The 16,480-nt window shown below is 32.3% G+C and overlaps 2 protein-coding genes across 2 annotated transcripts; one reads left to right on the top strand and one right to left on the bottom strand.

Annotated features, from left to right (window-relative positions):
- Nucleotides 1-25: 25 nt before the first annotated feature.
- Nucleotides 26-7,413, bottom strand: LOC129917716 (ATP-binding cassette sub-family C member 10). The gene is made up of 14 exons (XM_055997792.1): nt 7,039-7,413; nt 6,743-6,975; nt 6,241-6,685; nt 5,973-6,184; nt 5,678-5,915; nt 5,344-5,612; nt 5,094-5,279; nt 4,921-5,038; nt 2,729-2,968; nt 2,338-2,663; nt 1,910-2,284; nt 1,717-1,849; nt 627-1,663; nt 26-569 (listed from the first exon to the last, which is right to left on the bottom strand). Exons 1-14 carry the CDS (start codon nt 7,391-7,393, stop codon nt 282-284), a joined length of 4,455 nt encoding a protein of 1,484 aa, XP_055853767.1. The 5' UTR covers nt 7,394-7,413; the 3' UTR covers nt 26-281.
- A 5,202-nt stretch (nt 7,414-12,615) lies between these two features.
- LOC129917732 (coiled-coil domain-containing protein 97) lies at nt 12,616-14,048 on the top strand. The gene has a single exon (XM_055997817.1). The coding sequence runs from the start codon at nt 12,903-12,905 to the stop codon at nt 13,995-13,997; it is 1,095 nt and encodes a 364-aa protein (XP_055853792.1). The 5' UTR covers nt 12,616-12,902; the 3' UTR covers nt 13,998-14,048.
- Nucleotides 14,049-16,480: the final 2,432 nt, after the last annotated feature.

Genomic DNA, 16,480 nt, shown 5'->3' with positions numbered 1-16,480 from the left:
CAATTATATTATATGTAAAATAATATTAACTTAATAAATTTTCAACTTTATTAAATACAAATTATAACAAAAAAAACCATTACTTCATGTATGTTGTCTCATCGATGAAGCTTATTCTTTTTTCCACATCGACTTGTGTATAAAAAATATCCACTATTAAGCTTAGCTCTTGAGTCAGGTTTTTTAGGGAGGGTTTAAAACATTCATACATTTTTGTTATGAATAAATTAAAATTTATAAATAGTCTTGCTTGATATATTGTCATTAGGCTACTTATGTATTTATGTTTCAACAATTACTCCTTCATTGATATTATAGTCTTTATTTCTCTGCGCTTGCAACATTCCGTGGAACAATGATTCTGTATTTTGGGCCAATTCATTTGGTATTCCCTGCTCGACAATTTCACCATGATCCAGAACAATAATACGATCCATATTCTGAAGCCCACTCAAACGATGAGCAATGAATATTATTGTCGAACTTTTAAAGGAATTTCTTAGGGCTATTTGAATGGCTGCTTCTGAATCAGAATCAAGATTTGATGTACCTTCATCAATACAAACAACCTGAAAGTAAAAAAAAATCATTATTGGGAAGCTTTTGAAATAAGAAATAAATCAAACCTTAGCATTCTTAAGCAAAGCCCTCGTTAAACAAAGTAGTTGTTTTTGTCCAGCTGATAAGTTAGTTCCACCTTTTTCCAATTTTCCCTGTAATCCACCCAATGACTGTACCAACGGTGTTGCCAGACAGTTTGTTATTGCATTCCAAATCTCTGAATCAATGAATCTACTTCTAGGATCCAAATTCTCCCTCACTGTGCCCTCAAACAAAAATGGTTCCTGTGGAATAATACCAATTCTATCTCTTAACTTCTTCAGTGGAAGTGTTTTTAAATTGACACAATCTAGAGAAATTTCTCCGGCATTTAATGGAGCTACTCTCAACAGAGCAGCAATAATTGAACTCTTTCCAGCTCCTGTTCGACCAACAATAGCAATCCTTTCGAAAGCTGCAGTTTGGAAACTTAAATTCACTAATGCAGGAGTTAGATGCTCACGATAACGCAATTGAACTTGTTTAAACGCCAGAACTCCCTGACTTGGCCATCCAAATGGTGGATCTGCACTACCACCAGCATTGGGTTCTTCTTCGAGTTTCAAATACTGATCTACACGTTCCACAGCAATCATTTCTTGTTCAGTTTCAGCGAGAGCATTTAAAACTCCACTCAAAAGTCCAGTAATTGACAAAGCATAGGAAATGGCTAACCCTACCATTCCGGGGTTGGTTGTGTGTGCTGATGTCATAGCTGCTAGAATCCCTGCTCCACCAACCAACATTGCACCCAACATTTGCAAACGAAGACCTAACCATTGCTGAGCAGATGCAGATGTCAGTTGAGCTTTGATGCTTTCTTCTAGTTTCACATGGAAATCACGTTGGAATCTTGGACCAGCTCGCATTGTTCGGATTGTTGTTATACCTTCAAGGGTCTCTGTGAAATGTGTGTAGAGTGGAGAAAGAGCATTGCTCGATAGACGTTTAATATCTCTCGAAGCATAACGATATCGATATTGTAGACTCAAGTAAATCGGGATCATTGGAATAACTATCAAACCAAGCCAAGGCATGGCATACAAACTGATACAAAGAGCTCCTAAGAAAGGATGGAACACTTAATATCTATATAAAAAAAAAAAAGTTTCTTACCTGTGAGTCCAACCACTTGGGCAAGTAAAATATTTAAAATAAATGGAAGAGAGTCATCGATAGTATAAGTATCTGAGGAGAATCTATTCAAAATTCGTCCCACAGAGGTTATGTCAAAGAATTGAAATTTAGTCTGCAAGTTGAAAAATTCATAAGAATACAGTTTTGAAAACAAATTCTTCCCAAAACTTACAAAGAGAACTCTGTTCAAAAGTTTGTCATGGATAATCTTTGCCGCCTTGATACCAGCATAGGCGAACAAAAAAGCTCGAATAAGTGTTAACATGGAATTGGCTAAAGCTAACGAAGCAAATATTCCCAAATAATATTTAAAATCATGCTCAGGAAGTGTTTCATTCCCAATGACACTGTCCGTAGTTGAATTGGTGTCATTATTCGGTTTGATATTTGTTTCAGTAACCCAATGAGCCAACCAGGCATCGGAGATATTTCTTGAAAGTTGCATTAGAACAACAAAGACGAGTACAGCTGTACCCAGTGGGCATGCAACAGCTCTCCAATAGCAGGATATTACATTTAAAGAAAGATTTCCATATTCTCGGGATTCCTGATAAGAAAGAACTACAAATTAAAATCTTTAAAAAAAATCGACCAACAAACCTCCATCATAACACTATCTAGACTTTTTCTATCAGCATTTTCATCACTTAGCAAATCAACACTGGACATTCGACTTCTTGCTTGAGTAATTGGTTCAACTTCAACATCATCTTCGAGACTGAGATCAATACTTTCTGACATAAAGTCACTCTTTGTTACAACACCGTTGTCCACATGAAGAATTTGATTTGAATTGAAGAACAAAGTTTTATTGCTGGTAACGATAATTCGTGTTTTATCCTTTAACAATCCCAAAAGACAATATTTAACAACATGATTGGCAACATGAGCGTCCAAAGATGAAAGAACATCATCCAAAAGGTAAACTAGAAATAGAAGAAATTGGAATACGCTCTTTGTATGTGTGAGAAACTTATATTAATTTGCTTACTTTTCTTGTCTTGATAAACAGCTCTGGCTAAGGAAACTCTTGCTCGTTGACCACCTGATAAAGTTCTTCCATTTTCACCAACTCCGATTAGATCGCCTCCTAAGGCTTCGAGATCTTCACTTAAACCACAAGCAAATAAGACATTTTTATAAAGTTGTTCATCGAATACTGCACCCCAAAGTATATTGTCTCGTATGGTACCTCTTTGTAACCAAGGGGTTTGGGGTACATAACCAAATCCTGGAAAATAAAAGTTTAAAATTTGAATTTTTCCATAAATCCTAGTAGAACGTTACATAAAAAAAAAACTGTTTTTGAAACCGTCAGAGAAAGAGCCCCCGCACATTACAGACTGCCTTTCGGCCGATACTTTAGTCGAGCTCTTGATCATTATGAAAATATATGAGAGTGCGCACACTTAAATAATTGCAATTCTCTCCACGCCTTTAAGTCTACAGACTTAAGGCTACGCCAACACCCAGTAACACCCCTTGAGCCCCAGATTCAATTTCGCACTTCAAGTCGTTAATTTATTATCATCTATGTTATAACACCGCCTCAAAATAGAATGGAAATGTGAGCTTTTACTTTGCTATGTGTAGACATATAAACAAGAAAATAAATTGAGAATTTCGCGATCAGCCGTTGTTTTAGGGTCCCAGAATCATTTTCTGACGGCGCGGCCCGGCGCACTGGTCACTTTGAGTGAGGACCATTTCAAAAGTGCAAGGATGTTTTCGTTTCAGTTTTGAATTAAATATTTGTCAGCCAAATGAACCATATCCGTCATAACAAACGCCCAAATTGCCCCTCCCCGCTAAACGAGGGGGAATAGACCCTCCTCCCATACGATTTTTTTCTTGTTTCGACCCAACCTACACGCTCTAGGTTTTTGGCGCATTGCTCCTGAATCACCCTGTATAATACCAAAAAGTTGTACTTTTTTGTTCCAAACAAAGTTGGAAATAGATTCAGTGGACTTTTGCAACCCCACATAAAAATAACAGGACAAAACCCAAGTGCTTCAAGCTGCAAATTTTTTGTGATTTTGTGTCTTCGAAACATCTTTAGATTTTCTGAGCCAATCAAGTTTCAAATGGTGATTCTAGTAAGAAAACAACACGTTTTTTTATGAATATTTAAAGGCATATTATTCGAAAACGTAAGTTGCTTTAAATTGAGCATGTGTATTTCTTTCGACAAAGATAATTGCTATTGTAAATAAGAACTTGATTTGAGTCGATACCAAAATTTTAAACGATTAAGATCGAACGGTAAAACAAAAAATATGGTTCGAAATTGACATTCAAAATATCAAAATTAGGGCCTTAGTTTTTAAGTATCGCTTATTAATGTCGAATTCCTTTCAATTTTTTGAATCGCCTCAAAAAAATCGAATTTTCGGTGTTAAAAAGGAACATGAAAACAGACCGAATTCTTTTTGCGATTGTATGTGTGTCATTTGACAACAATTTTTACACGAACGTCAAGCTGAAACCAAAACAATTTTTGCAAAATAAAACCAGAGATTTCTTTGATCAACAATTTTGTTTATTTTCTTCGGTAATATAGATTTATTTTAATCAGAATCAAATTGAAATTGCAGTTATTATTAAGATCTGAGTGCAGATGAAGTAGAAGGTTATTATTTTGGCCGTATGCTGTGGTTTTACAGAGAAAAAATTTTCTGACGACAATTACGAGAAAAAAAGTCACAGTAATTTGACTTTTTCACAAGAACTATGTCAGGAAAAAATATATTTTGATCGCACATTGTTTTTTTTTATTGATTTCATATTTTTCCGCAATAAAAATACGATATTCAATTAAAATTTACTCTTTATTTGAAGTTGGTGTTCTCAAAAAAACAAACAACTCGAAGAAAACTTTCAGCTTGACGTTTGAGAAATGTCAAATGTTCCAAGTGTGTGTGCAAATCCGTGTAAATCTCTCAAAAAAGAGGGATTAAAAAAAAATCGAATTCTGCTTCGTTTGAGGCGAATTTTTTTTCTATGGAACATGATTTTCAGAAAAAATTCGCTTCGAGATCGCCGAAAATTCGATTTTTCAATTGAAAGGAATTCGACATAAGTCACCTCTTATGACAAATGACTGCACAGTGCAACAGCTTTCTAATTTGACACAGCATGGATCGATCAGTGAATAAAATTAAATACAATAAAAATACTCACCAGCAGTTAAATCATGAACACATACATATCCTTCAACACAATCGATAGCAGCTACTAACGCTGAAACAAATGTACTCTTGCCACCACCCAAAGGTCCTTCGATACAGATTAAATCACCCTATGAAATATTTTTATGATTAGTCAATTTTTTCATCTTCGAGATCATTTCATACCCTTTTCACATCAAGATTGATCTTCTTAAGTCGAAATGTATAACTATCCTCATGTGCATTTCGTCCTTGATCATGCTCAAAAGATGCATCTTTCAATTGTAAAACCGTAGGTTTTTCATCAACTTTTTGTGGTGCAGAACCTTTAATTACGGGTTGATAATATGATGAAAAGTCCAAGTTGGGAAGCTACAAGTAAAAAAAAAAAAAACAGCTTAAATCAGATTTTAGTATCATCAAGTAGTTAACTTACCTCAAATAGCTCTTGCAACCTCCTAACAGAAACCCAAGCTTCAACCAATCCATTCAAGACCCATGGGAATGCATTCAAAGGTCCGATCAACATGTTTAAAAGAGCAACACTTGTGTAAGTTGTTGCAGCCGTAAGTTTATTTCCCAATATTGCCGACATTCCAAATGTGAGTAAGCACATTAATACTGGAGTAGTTGCCCAAAAATATACACACAACGCATCCAAATACTTTCTCTTGCCAAGATATTTGATTTCTTCTTTACGAAGATCTATTAAGAGACAAAAACACAAAAGAATATAGAAAACCACTTTGAACTTAGTGCAAAAACTTTACCTCTAATCTTTTGAATAAAAACATCTTCCCATGCATGCAATTTGACTTGTTTAGCCCCAGCAATAGTCTCACTAGTTGCTGCCAAACGAGCATCTTTGGCTGTCATCAAGTCTTTGGAAATGCTTCCAATACTTCGAGCTATCCATCGATTGATGGGAATTAACATTGCTGCAAATGCTACACCAGCCAAAAAAGCAACTCCAAGTTGGGTATAGAGCAGGTACAATGTAGTAAAAAGCTGTAACAATGACCAACATAATTTCCAATATTCAATTTCATCTTATCTTTAACTCACTTGAAATGGGATACTCCAAAATGAATGAAAACTCACACAAGAGTTAACAATTCGATCAGTATCCGTTGACATCAAATTCAATATTTCCGGGCGTGAATTTTTAAGTCCTCTAGCTTCCAAAGCTTTACGATAAATAGCGCTAACTACTCCAATTCTCATTTTCATGCCAATTATTGACATACGCCAGTTGAAATGAGTCGAACATAAAGCAGCTAAAAAGGAATGTGCTTGAATTAATGATTTTTTTAAATAACCGAAAAAAACTCACACAACAAAGTAGAACCAAAAAGTCCTAATGCATACCAATAAGGTTCAGAATCTGTTCCAGTGAGATCAGTGCCAGCCTGACTTAACAATCCGCCAAGTAGCAGTGGACCAGCAAATCCTGATGTGTCTGCTATGAATCTTAATATTCCAATCAAATAGAATTCTCGACCAAATGTTTTGTGAAGCGCCCAGAATGTTGATTTTGTTCGAGATATTTGCATATGAAGTTTCTCACTTATTCTCGAAATATTCAAGCAATCTGGAAGATCAAAGAGATCTTCTATTCTTTTTAGATTTCCTGCGACTCCTTTTGTAATCAATGGCTCTACCCAGTAAAAGAAAAACTTTGACAAGCATGATGCTTCGTCTTGAGCATGGCCAAGTAATAATTCATTGAGATTGAAGTGGAAGTACACATATCGATTGGTTAGAAGAGCTTGTTGCTCCTGTGAAAAGTTTACATAGAGAAAATCTTATACAAAATAGATATCAGGAAATATTACATTATTTCGATCAATATTCTGCGATGAGGGCACAGCAGATCCTTTTGGAATTAATGTCAATCCATACATTATATCCATTAGCACAGTAGCCAAGCTCCATGGCCAGAAAGATTTGCTCAGACTTGATCTTAGCCAAACAACATCTAAAACAAACACCGAAGACCATAAAACCATCAGACTTAATGATCCTCGATGACTGAGTTCTCCAAACTTTCTCGATGACAAAAGATATCCTAGAAATTGTTTTTAAAAAAATGATTAATTTGTCCTTTTCATAAAAGAGTTACAAAACTTACCACAATGTAAAATCCACATAACAAATTCTATACTCACAACGAGTACATCCACAGCATGTATATCTAATCCAACCGAATGGAAGAAGAATATCTTTGTAACTGGTAGAGCAGCTAGGAACAATGTTGTAATTATACGCAAATAGATTAAACGTTTTTGTGTTGGATTTCGAATAACTGGACGATTATAACAGCCAAAATTGTATGAAGATACAGCTGCGAATATTGTATAAACTGGTATTTGTAGGCATATTTCTTGAAAACATGGCAAAAGATCATTTGAATCGGCAGCAAATGGTTGTATGCCTGTGGGACAAAAGTCTGACCAGTACCATTGAAAGTACTGATACGATGCCATTATGTGTTTTTATTGTTCGTCTGAAAAAAAAAAGAAAAATACGTAAGATAAGAACAAATGCTGAAACTTTAACGGCCAATTTCTTCACATAAGTCCTAAGTCAGCTTAGTACCCGGTCTAGCTAGACCTGGTACTAGCTCTGGTACTCGGTCCTAACGAAAAGTTAGTACCTGAGCATTTCTTCACATTTATAGGACCTGATCTAATTTCACAACTAGGTCCTAAGAATTAATACGTATAAAACTGGTCTAACTGTCATTTTGAGAATTTATTGAAGTTTGAAATATTTTTTTTTTACATTTGATCAAATTTAACAAATAAAAAATTTAATAAAAATAGAAAACAAGAAGCAAATAATTAAAATAAACATTGAAAAATTTTTATGAAGATTAAAAACGCTACAAGCAATAAAAAATTCATACATTTTATGAAGAAAAAAAAGTCAAGAATGAAGACAGGTATAAGAATGCAAAATCAATCAGCCAGAAATGGCGAAGAATAATTGAATAATATGAATGCAGTCACGAAAGCCTGCCAAAAAGGCTGAAGGACCACCATAAACCATAATTATTTAACGAATAAAAAATATTTTTTATAGATGTACATATGTATGTTCATTGTGTTAATAAAAGAAAAGCTTTTCAAAACGCAGTATTTTGTGATTTGGTATTATTATTATGTATGTTTTTATTCCATAATTAACCCCCATCGGAGTTAAAATTTCCGAAGTTTATAGTACGAAAATTCCCACAGATATTTTAATTTGTGATACGATCCTCCAAATTAGCCGAGCCCGAGGTGATGTCTATTTATTGGTTGTACAGCCTCGTTGCCAAAAGCGAGTGTCTTGCAATTCGCCTCTACTACAAGGCTTGTATACATATCATAAGCACAATTTAAAAATACACCCGAAATCTTCTGTGGGCTTTGTTTAGAAGTCCAATTCTTTCCAATTTTTCTTGGTAAATTAAAAAAAAACTTTCAAAATCAAAATGCAGGGGGCAATGGAGTGGTGGATGTAGTGTTTGACTGCTAACCTGGGAGGTGTGGGTTTGAGTCCTACCTCAGACAGCATTCTTTTATTTATCCCCCAGCTGGACGCCACCCGTGTATTCTAAATTTACTGTACCAACAGAAATTCTTTTCTATTCCTTCTTACTAGTACCGTGCAATATGCATTCAAAAGACCTAAGGTCTTACAAGCATATAGATTGTTATCACTAAAAACGCGCTTATTAATCGATACAACACCCAAGTAATTAAAAAAATCTGTAATATGGACAACAGGTCATTTAAATTTTCAAATGGAATTAAAATTCACAAATTCCACTAAATTTGAACAAAAAATAATGAAAATTATTCTTTTTTTACGTTTTTTCTTCTTTATTAAACTGCAATATCACTTCAAAAATATGAAATCCATTTATTTGATTCAAGTCCTAACCGCTAGACTACCGATTTTGAGGTCCTAACTTCTGCCGAGTCCTAACAAATACTCCGTACCAATTTGACAGTTCTAGGGCTTAGTACTTTTGTGAAGAAATCACTTGGTACCGATTTGAGTACTAACGATTGGTATAATAACCAGGTCCTAGCTGATTTTGAGGAGCTAGCTAGTACCGAGTCCTAACTAGTACTCGGTCCTAAATTGACAGTTCTAATGCTTAGTACCTGAGTCAAGAAATGAGTTGGTACCGATTTGAGTACTAACTTTAGGACTAGGACCGGTACTAGCGCTAGGACTCTGTGAAGAAATCGGCCGTAAGAACTCTAAATAAACAAATGTTCAACCTATTCACTAAATTGCTGGTATGCATTGAATATGCACATGGATCAGTTAGTCGCTAAATGGCGATTAAGACCAAAAGTTCAGATCTTCATCTTACAAAAATGATAATAAGACATTGCGAGCCTCAAACCGACCAAAGGAGACGAAGCTGATGAGCAGGAAACTTGAAATATGTAATTTGAAAATTGAGTAGTATGTCCGATGAATGAAACATCAGAACCATTGAAAAATAACACTGTTAGCGTTTTCGTTTGGGAATTCTTAAAAGCGTCCGGGACTGTCCGATCCGGAATGCCAAACGATCAGAGTTAGATACTTTTTTTTTATTCTGAAGTTTGGGTTTCTTTGTATTTGTGAAACATCAAATGCGAACGTCTGCTGAAAGTTTTGTTTTGTTTATTTTTTTTTTTATTATCATTAAGTTATCTATTTTTGTTTTGTTTCTTCACATTATTTTAATATAGTTTAAAGTTTGTGCATAGTTAAAAATCTTGAAATTGAGAAATGAATAACAAAGAATGACATTTCATTACTTTGACGTCTTAAGTGTTAACATGTGTGCGTGATTCTGGTTTTGATTCTGCCTCAAAATTCGGAATCGATTTTCTCTTCTTTTCAGAATTAGAACTGTCATTGAGTGCCAAACGATCAGTTTCAGAATCGTTCGGGAGAATTCCGGACAGTCCCGGACGACCAAACAAAAACGCTATGTCTCTCCTGTGTCAACAATAGATGAATTATTCGTTTGTTATCAAGCCGTTTACTAAATATGTGATTGAACTTTATTGGTTTGGTTTCAGGCATAGGAAAAATCGGCTTTAACTCTGTGATCCTATATGATCAGGATGAAAACTTAACGTATTTTCATAAATTCTTTCCATAGAAAACTGATAGTGTATATAAAGTGAGCTGTACCGTGGCATGGTTTTTTAAGTATTCTAGCTAAACTCAACGATTTATCAGGATGCTGCTGGAGAAAACTCAAAATTGTAAAAGATTTCAGCGAAACAAGCGAAATGACCAGGCGAAATCTTTAATTTGAATATTGATAAGGTAATGCGCAAACACAGGGTTTGCCGTGATGGTAAGAGACAGGCCCCTTTTTGCTGGTTATTTTTCCAATAGTGAAAAAGAGACTGTGGCTGCTATAAATAATTGACAAAATGACCATAATCGTAAATTTAATGGAAAATAAAAACAAGCTCTATAGTTTTGTGATGAAAAATAAATATACAATGGTTAATATAATTACAATTTTTCTTATTTTTGATTTTCATAGCATGCATAATATTAGTATAAAGTTAAAAAATTATATTGAAGAGCACAACTCTTTTTTAAATGTTAAGCAGCCTCACGAATTAACTTGACGAAAAATTTAACAAAAAAAAAAACTTAAAATTACAAAAACTTTGCAATTTTATTTTTTCTAAACAAAGAATTTTTTAATAAATTGTTGGAACCGTTTTTTTTTTTTTAATATACATAATTATGTAGTTTTTTATATATAACTTTTTTTATAAATGTCATATCATTTATTTATATAAGTATTCATCGACACATAAAAACTAAATTCAAAATAATTAATTGGTCCATTTCCAAAAATTAGGTTTTTCAAAACAACAAAGTTTTTTTTTTTTTCAAAAATCCAAAAATATTTTTTTTGAAAATGTTTCCTAATTTTAATACTTATTTAAGTTGCTAAGGTTTGTCTTACATAAAAATTTCTTTGAAATCAGTTTAGTCGTTTTTGAGAAAGTCAGAAATCAAAAAAACCGTTCTATGGCACCATTAATAAACGTTTCAAAAAAATTTTAATTTCAAAATTAGGACCCTATTTCCGAAGTACACGTATTTTTTTTTTTTAATCAAAATCGTTGCACAATTTAGATTCAAAAGTTAACGTGGGCTTCCTGAACTTAGCTTGGGTTCTTACACGGAATCTGCACAACATTAAGGAAACGCATGAAACCAGTTTCATTTGGTCTTCCTCTTCTTATCTTTAACTGACCTGTTGTATGAACGCAACTTGGCGGCTGGGTATCCACATTGAGAGCACAAGGACTTTTGGATATGGTACTCTTAGGAGCTGCGTTTGCACCGACCGACGCGTTGCGACAAAACAAAATGTACATCTTATTATGGCGCTTACTAAAAATGGATGTACCTTTCGTCACCTTGGATGGCGAATGACAGAAAAGTTTAACCAAAAAGGAGTATTTCTTTAAATGGTTTCCATTCTCGAACAATAACTTACTTTTATCATTGAATGTTGGTTGTTCCGTTGGTTATAATTAAATGAAATACATCTAAAATGAAAATCACCGAAATTATTGCACTTTACAAACCTTCTTAGCTACCGTCTTTATCAATAAATTTAATAAAATATGGAAATCAAATTTAGAATCTATTCCACACTTATGAAATTAAATCACTTCATTTATTTGCAATTCAATTGTGTGTTGAAACTTCAACTAGGAAATAAATGATAAATCATATCTATTACACCAAATAGCTTAAATGGCCTATTAATTATGTCTCTTTTTCATAATAAGGTTTCTTTAAACTGCATTATTTGTGGTTATAACAATTAGGTACCTATAACTAGTTTCTATTTCTATACTAGATTTAATGTTGGATCTAGTTATAACGCATTTTACGCACATCATGACTCTTTTAAAGTTTCAATCTCTTTTCTCTCGAATGAAATAGGTTATTAAAATCATGAAACCTGATAGAACAAATACATCAGGAGCTTTTCGGATGAACCTGGGAAATTAACCAAAAGCCGATAGGCAAACCCAATTCCAAACCTTAATTGATTGACAATATTACAATTACTTAAAGAACAAGAAGATTTCTAGTTCAATGTCAAAATAAGTCTTGACTCTTTGAGATAAGAAGAAAAAAAGCAAAACTTTCCACCTTTCATGATCCCAATTTGTATGTTTTCTTTTACAAATGATAAAGAAGGAAGTGTTGTAAAAATGTGGTTAATCTGGAATAAAGTGAATCATAATTCAATGCAGATTATAAATAAATGCAATCTGAACAAATTAACTAGACTTGATCAATGGACAGAAGATAGCCGACAAAACCTATTGAAAAGAAAGGTGCACCAAATTCAAACAATATACAAACCTTTTCAATATCTTTTGTGTGTTTTTTATGTTTTGATACAATTAAATTAACTTTTAATACATGGCAAAAATTGGAATGACTAACCGCACAGTAAAGATTATTACAAATAAATAAAAATAAAAAAAACTTTTCTAGCTTCAGTCAGTCGTCTGCAGCAGGAAGGAAAATAAAATCCCCCCTTTTCTATGCGTGTGCTTTGCTTTTGTTTACGTATTTTTGTTGTTATCTTTTCTGCCGCACACCCCCAAAATAACACAATAAACTGTCAAAATATGACATTTTAAATTGCGGCGAATTCATCTGTCAAACATATCCCAGTGCAAAAAAAAAATAAAAACACTTGTGTGTTCTTTCACAAAAATACACTTTTATTACCTTAAATCCGTGTAAAATGATGAATTTTATACAAAAAGTTGTAAATTAACTTGACAAAGAACGTGTTGAATAGTTAAACATTATAAAATTGTTGTATTTTATCGAGATAAAACACGAATTTCACAACACAATTCTCGTACGCACACTTTTTTTCTTGATGTAGTTTGTCTTTGTTGTTGTTGCAAAAAACCATAGACAAAAAAAAATATGACAAACAAAGATTTAGAAGATGTTGCCGCCGGAAATGATAGTAGCGTTGTAGTCGTTAGAGAGAAATCGACCGTTAAATTGGAAGAAATATTTGAATATTTAAGCCAAAATTCAAAAATCATTTTTAAAAGCCAACAAATTGATGATCCAGAATTGAGTATTGATGAAAAAAAGTCCATAGCTAAAGAAGTTTTTGCAAAAAATCCAAAAACTTTTATTATGAGATTTGGCCAATATTTAAATGTTAAACATGTTGAATTCTTTGAGGAATTAGAAAATATTCCAATAGAAGATCAAGATGAATTTAACTACCTTTTAGATGATTTACATGTAAAATTAGAAAAACGGAAAAGTTGTGTAAAAAATCGTCGATATACCGCTACTCAGAAAATGCATGAATATTTTAGTGAGACAGAAATGATGAAGAGAGAACCTCATTTGTATCATGAACTTGTGGGGCAATATCTCTCTGAAGAAGAGAGAACTCAAAGAGATACTTATGATGTGAGAAATACTACATTTTCTGGAATTCTCTTAAATAAAATGGATCGTGATAATGCAGAGGAAGTTTTACAAAAACAACAAGAAGACGAAGATGATGACGATGATACTCCTTTATCGAGAGAAGAGAGTAGTGATGAGGAAGAAGAATATGCTTCACCATCATATCGTCAACAGTGGGGGAATTTCGATGATGAGAATATTCCTTGCACCAGTTCGAAAGTGATAAAGAAACAGAAAAAAGCTAAGAAGAAGGTGAAACAACAGAAATTCATTACGGCAGGTGAAAGAGATATATTGAAGCAAGAATTTATTGGAATAATGAAAGCAAAATTCTTAAATGGAGAAGATAAAGAATTTAATTATGATGAAGTTGATGATAATGCTGAACTGGATGATCTCAATCAATTGAATCAAGATAAAGAGGATGAATACTTTGGAGAGAGTTCAGAAGATGAGAATTGTATAGAGCGAATGGATGATGAAGATGACAATGAGAGGCCTGAAGAAGAATCAGATGATGACTTAGATGTTTATATGACACATTTAAATCAGCATCATAGTTTGAAGACGAATTCATTAATTCAATGAATGGAATTATTAATAAATTAAAAAATAAAACTGAAATTTGAGTTTTTTTTATAATCGGAATACCACTACATTAGTATTAGACTACACAAAACGTTCGACTCGCAAGGCGAAAAAGGGCTCTCAAGTTTTCAAAAATTGTTTTAACAATTTTTTTAATAAGAAATTCATGTACAACTTTGTAGACAACGTCTATATTTTTTATCATAATTATTTAGCCCATTTTTTTTGCTCTCCATACAACTTAATACATAAGGCACTTAATTTATGTTTATTTTTTAGCAAAGCTAAAAAAGTAAAGATTCCATCAAAAGTACATGTAATTTTTGTAAAATACACTGTTGCTTGCGCCACCAAAAATTCATATCGATCAAATACTCTCGAAATTATCACCGATTCCAGAATGATTCATTTATTGCTTATCATCTTCACATTGTGAAGGATAATCTAATAAATTCATATTCAAATGAAATACGTGTTAATTAATAGTATTTGGGTACCATTTTAAGCCAATAGGGTTCGCATTTTGTTCACTGACTTTTCATCCCAGGTCGGAAGAATGACTTGAAAAAAAGTTATAAGCATTCAAACATGCGCTGGGCTTCACGCGAACCCCAATTTGTAAAATTGTTAAAACAACAGTAGCCTTTGAAAGTCTATCAAATTTTAACCACTTTCAGTTTATTTTTCTAAGATGAGGAATCTTTCCAGAAAACGGTCATATTTTGTTATGTAACATTTCAATCTTGAGTATCTTTGTCAGTGCCAATGTTATTTTCCTGATTTTAAACAAAATATTGATTCTGCAATTTTTGATCTTAAATAAATCGGGAAATCATTATAATGATCTGGCATTTCTGACACAACCTTGTATATAAAAACTATAGTACTATCATGGGTTCCAACGACTGAAGCGCCGTCTGGTTCAAGAGAGCGGACCTATTCATGGAATGATTTTGGCAGGAGTGGGGACTAAGAATAATCAGATAATGAAGGAGTCGTCAAAATATTGGAATATTATTTAAGATATTGGAATATTATTTCAAATTTCAATTCAAGGGAAAGTGACTACATATTTAGCTTTGTAGATAGAGGGAGATAGAAAGATGCATAAGTAGAAATGGAAGTTGTTTATTAAAAATTGAAAAAAAAAACTAAAACGTACAACCACGGTTGCCCATAAGTAAAATTTTTTTGTTTTCAAATAAATTAAAAAATTTGGAAATAAATACATAGTAAATACTTTTTTTTTAAACAAGACAAATATAAAAAGTCTTATCATAAATAGTAATCGCAAAAATATTTAAGTTTCATAAAACACAGAGTTATAAAATTCCATCAAAATAATGATGTCCAGAAACATTTAATATTTTTGAATTTCATTTAGATTCATTTTTTTGACAGCGAAAATAACAAAACGTAAATTCTGTAGAATATTTTTTTTGAATCTTCTCTCTTTAATAAGTGAGAAGCATTTTTAACTTGTTAGAAAGTAATGAAACATTAAATTTCAAACATGGTCTCGAAAAAATTCGTCAATAATTGCAGTGAATTTGGCATGAGATGATTGTATTTAAGTGTATGTATTTCGCGTTTATAATAATCTGCTTAAATATTTTAGTTCAATTTGACTAATGTGGCAATCACGTTTGAAATAAAATTTAAAATTGTATTCTTCTTTGGAAATGTTTTTTTTTTAATTTGTATTCTTCTTTTTGAAATATTTTTTTCTTGTTGCCTAGGTGATTGTTGTCGAATAGAATATTTTGTTTTGAAAACTTGAATACATTTTTGTTTTTGAATTTTTGTTTGATATTTTCTTACACAATGTTGCAACATTTAACTTAACTCTAATTTATTCATTAATGAAATAATAAAGCGAGTAATGCTATATTATTATGTACTTTAATACTTAAAAACAAAAGCTTTTGCTTTCTTATTTCAGGGCGCTCTACAACTGATTATTCTAGAGAAGTAGATTTTTTTAATTAAAAATATGTATGTACATTGTACACATACAATGTAGTTTTGAACTTTTTTTTTATTTTAAGATTTTTGTTCAATGTTTCAGGTTTTTATTAATTAATACAAACTTGACAAAAATCATAAAACTTTAAAAAAATATTTAGCATTTTGTTATGTCAAAAACTAATAACCTTCCTTTGAATTTTATGTGCCTCGATGACGCTCACTTTATTATTTAGTTTTTAACTTTATTTACTTTATAATTCAAAATGATGCAGTTTAAAACTTGTTATTATATTATCAATTTGAACTATTAAGTAAAAACTATACCTAAAAAATAATAAGCAATACAAGATAAGTTAAATGTTGCAACATTGCCTTAGAATATAACAAATAAAAGTCCCAAAACAAAAATCTATTCAAATTCGCAAAAATAAATTATTTGATTCAAAAATACTCAAATTACTATCACCTAGGAAACAAGAAATAAACAAAGTGTTGTAAACAAAAAATATTTTGTT

The sequence above is a fragment of the Episyrphus balteatus genome, chromosome 1, assembly GCF_945859705.1.
Source record: "Episyrphus balteatus chromosome 1, idEpiBalt1.1, whole genome shotgun sequence".
In the NCBI taxonomy this organism is placed as follows: domain Eukaryota; kingdom Metazoa; phylum Arthropoda; class Insecta; order Diptera; family Syrphidae; genus Episyrphus; species Episyrphus balteatus.
Note: the sequence above shows the minus strand (reverse complement) of the source record. Positions and strands in the feature narration are given on the sequence as shown.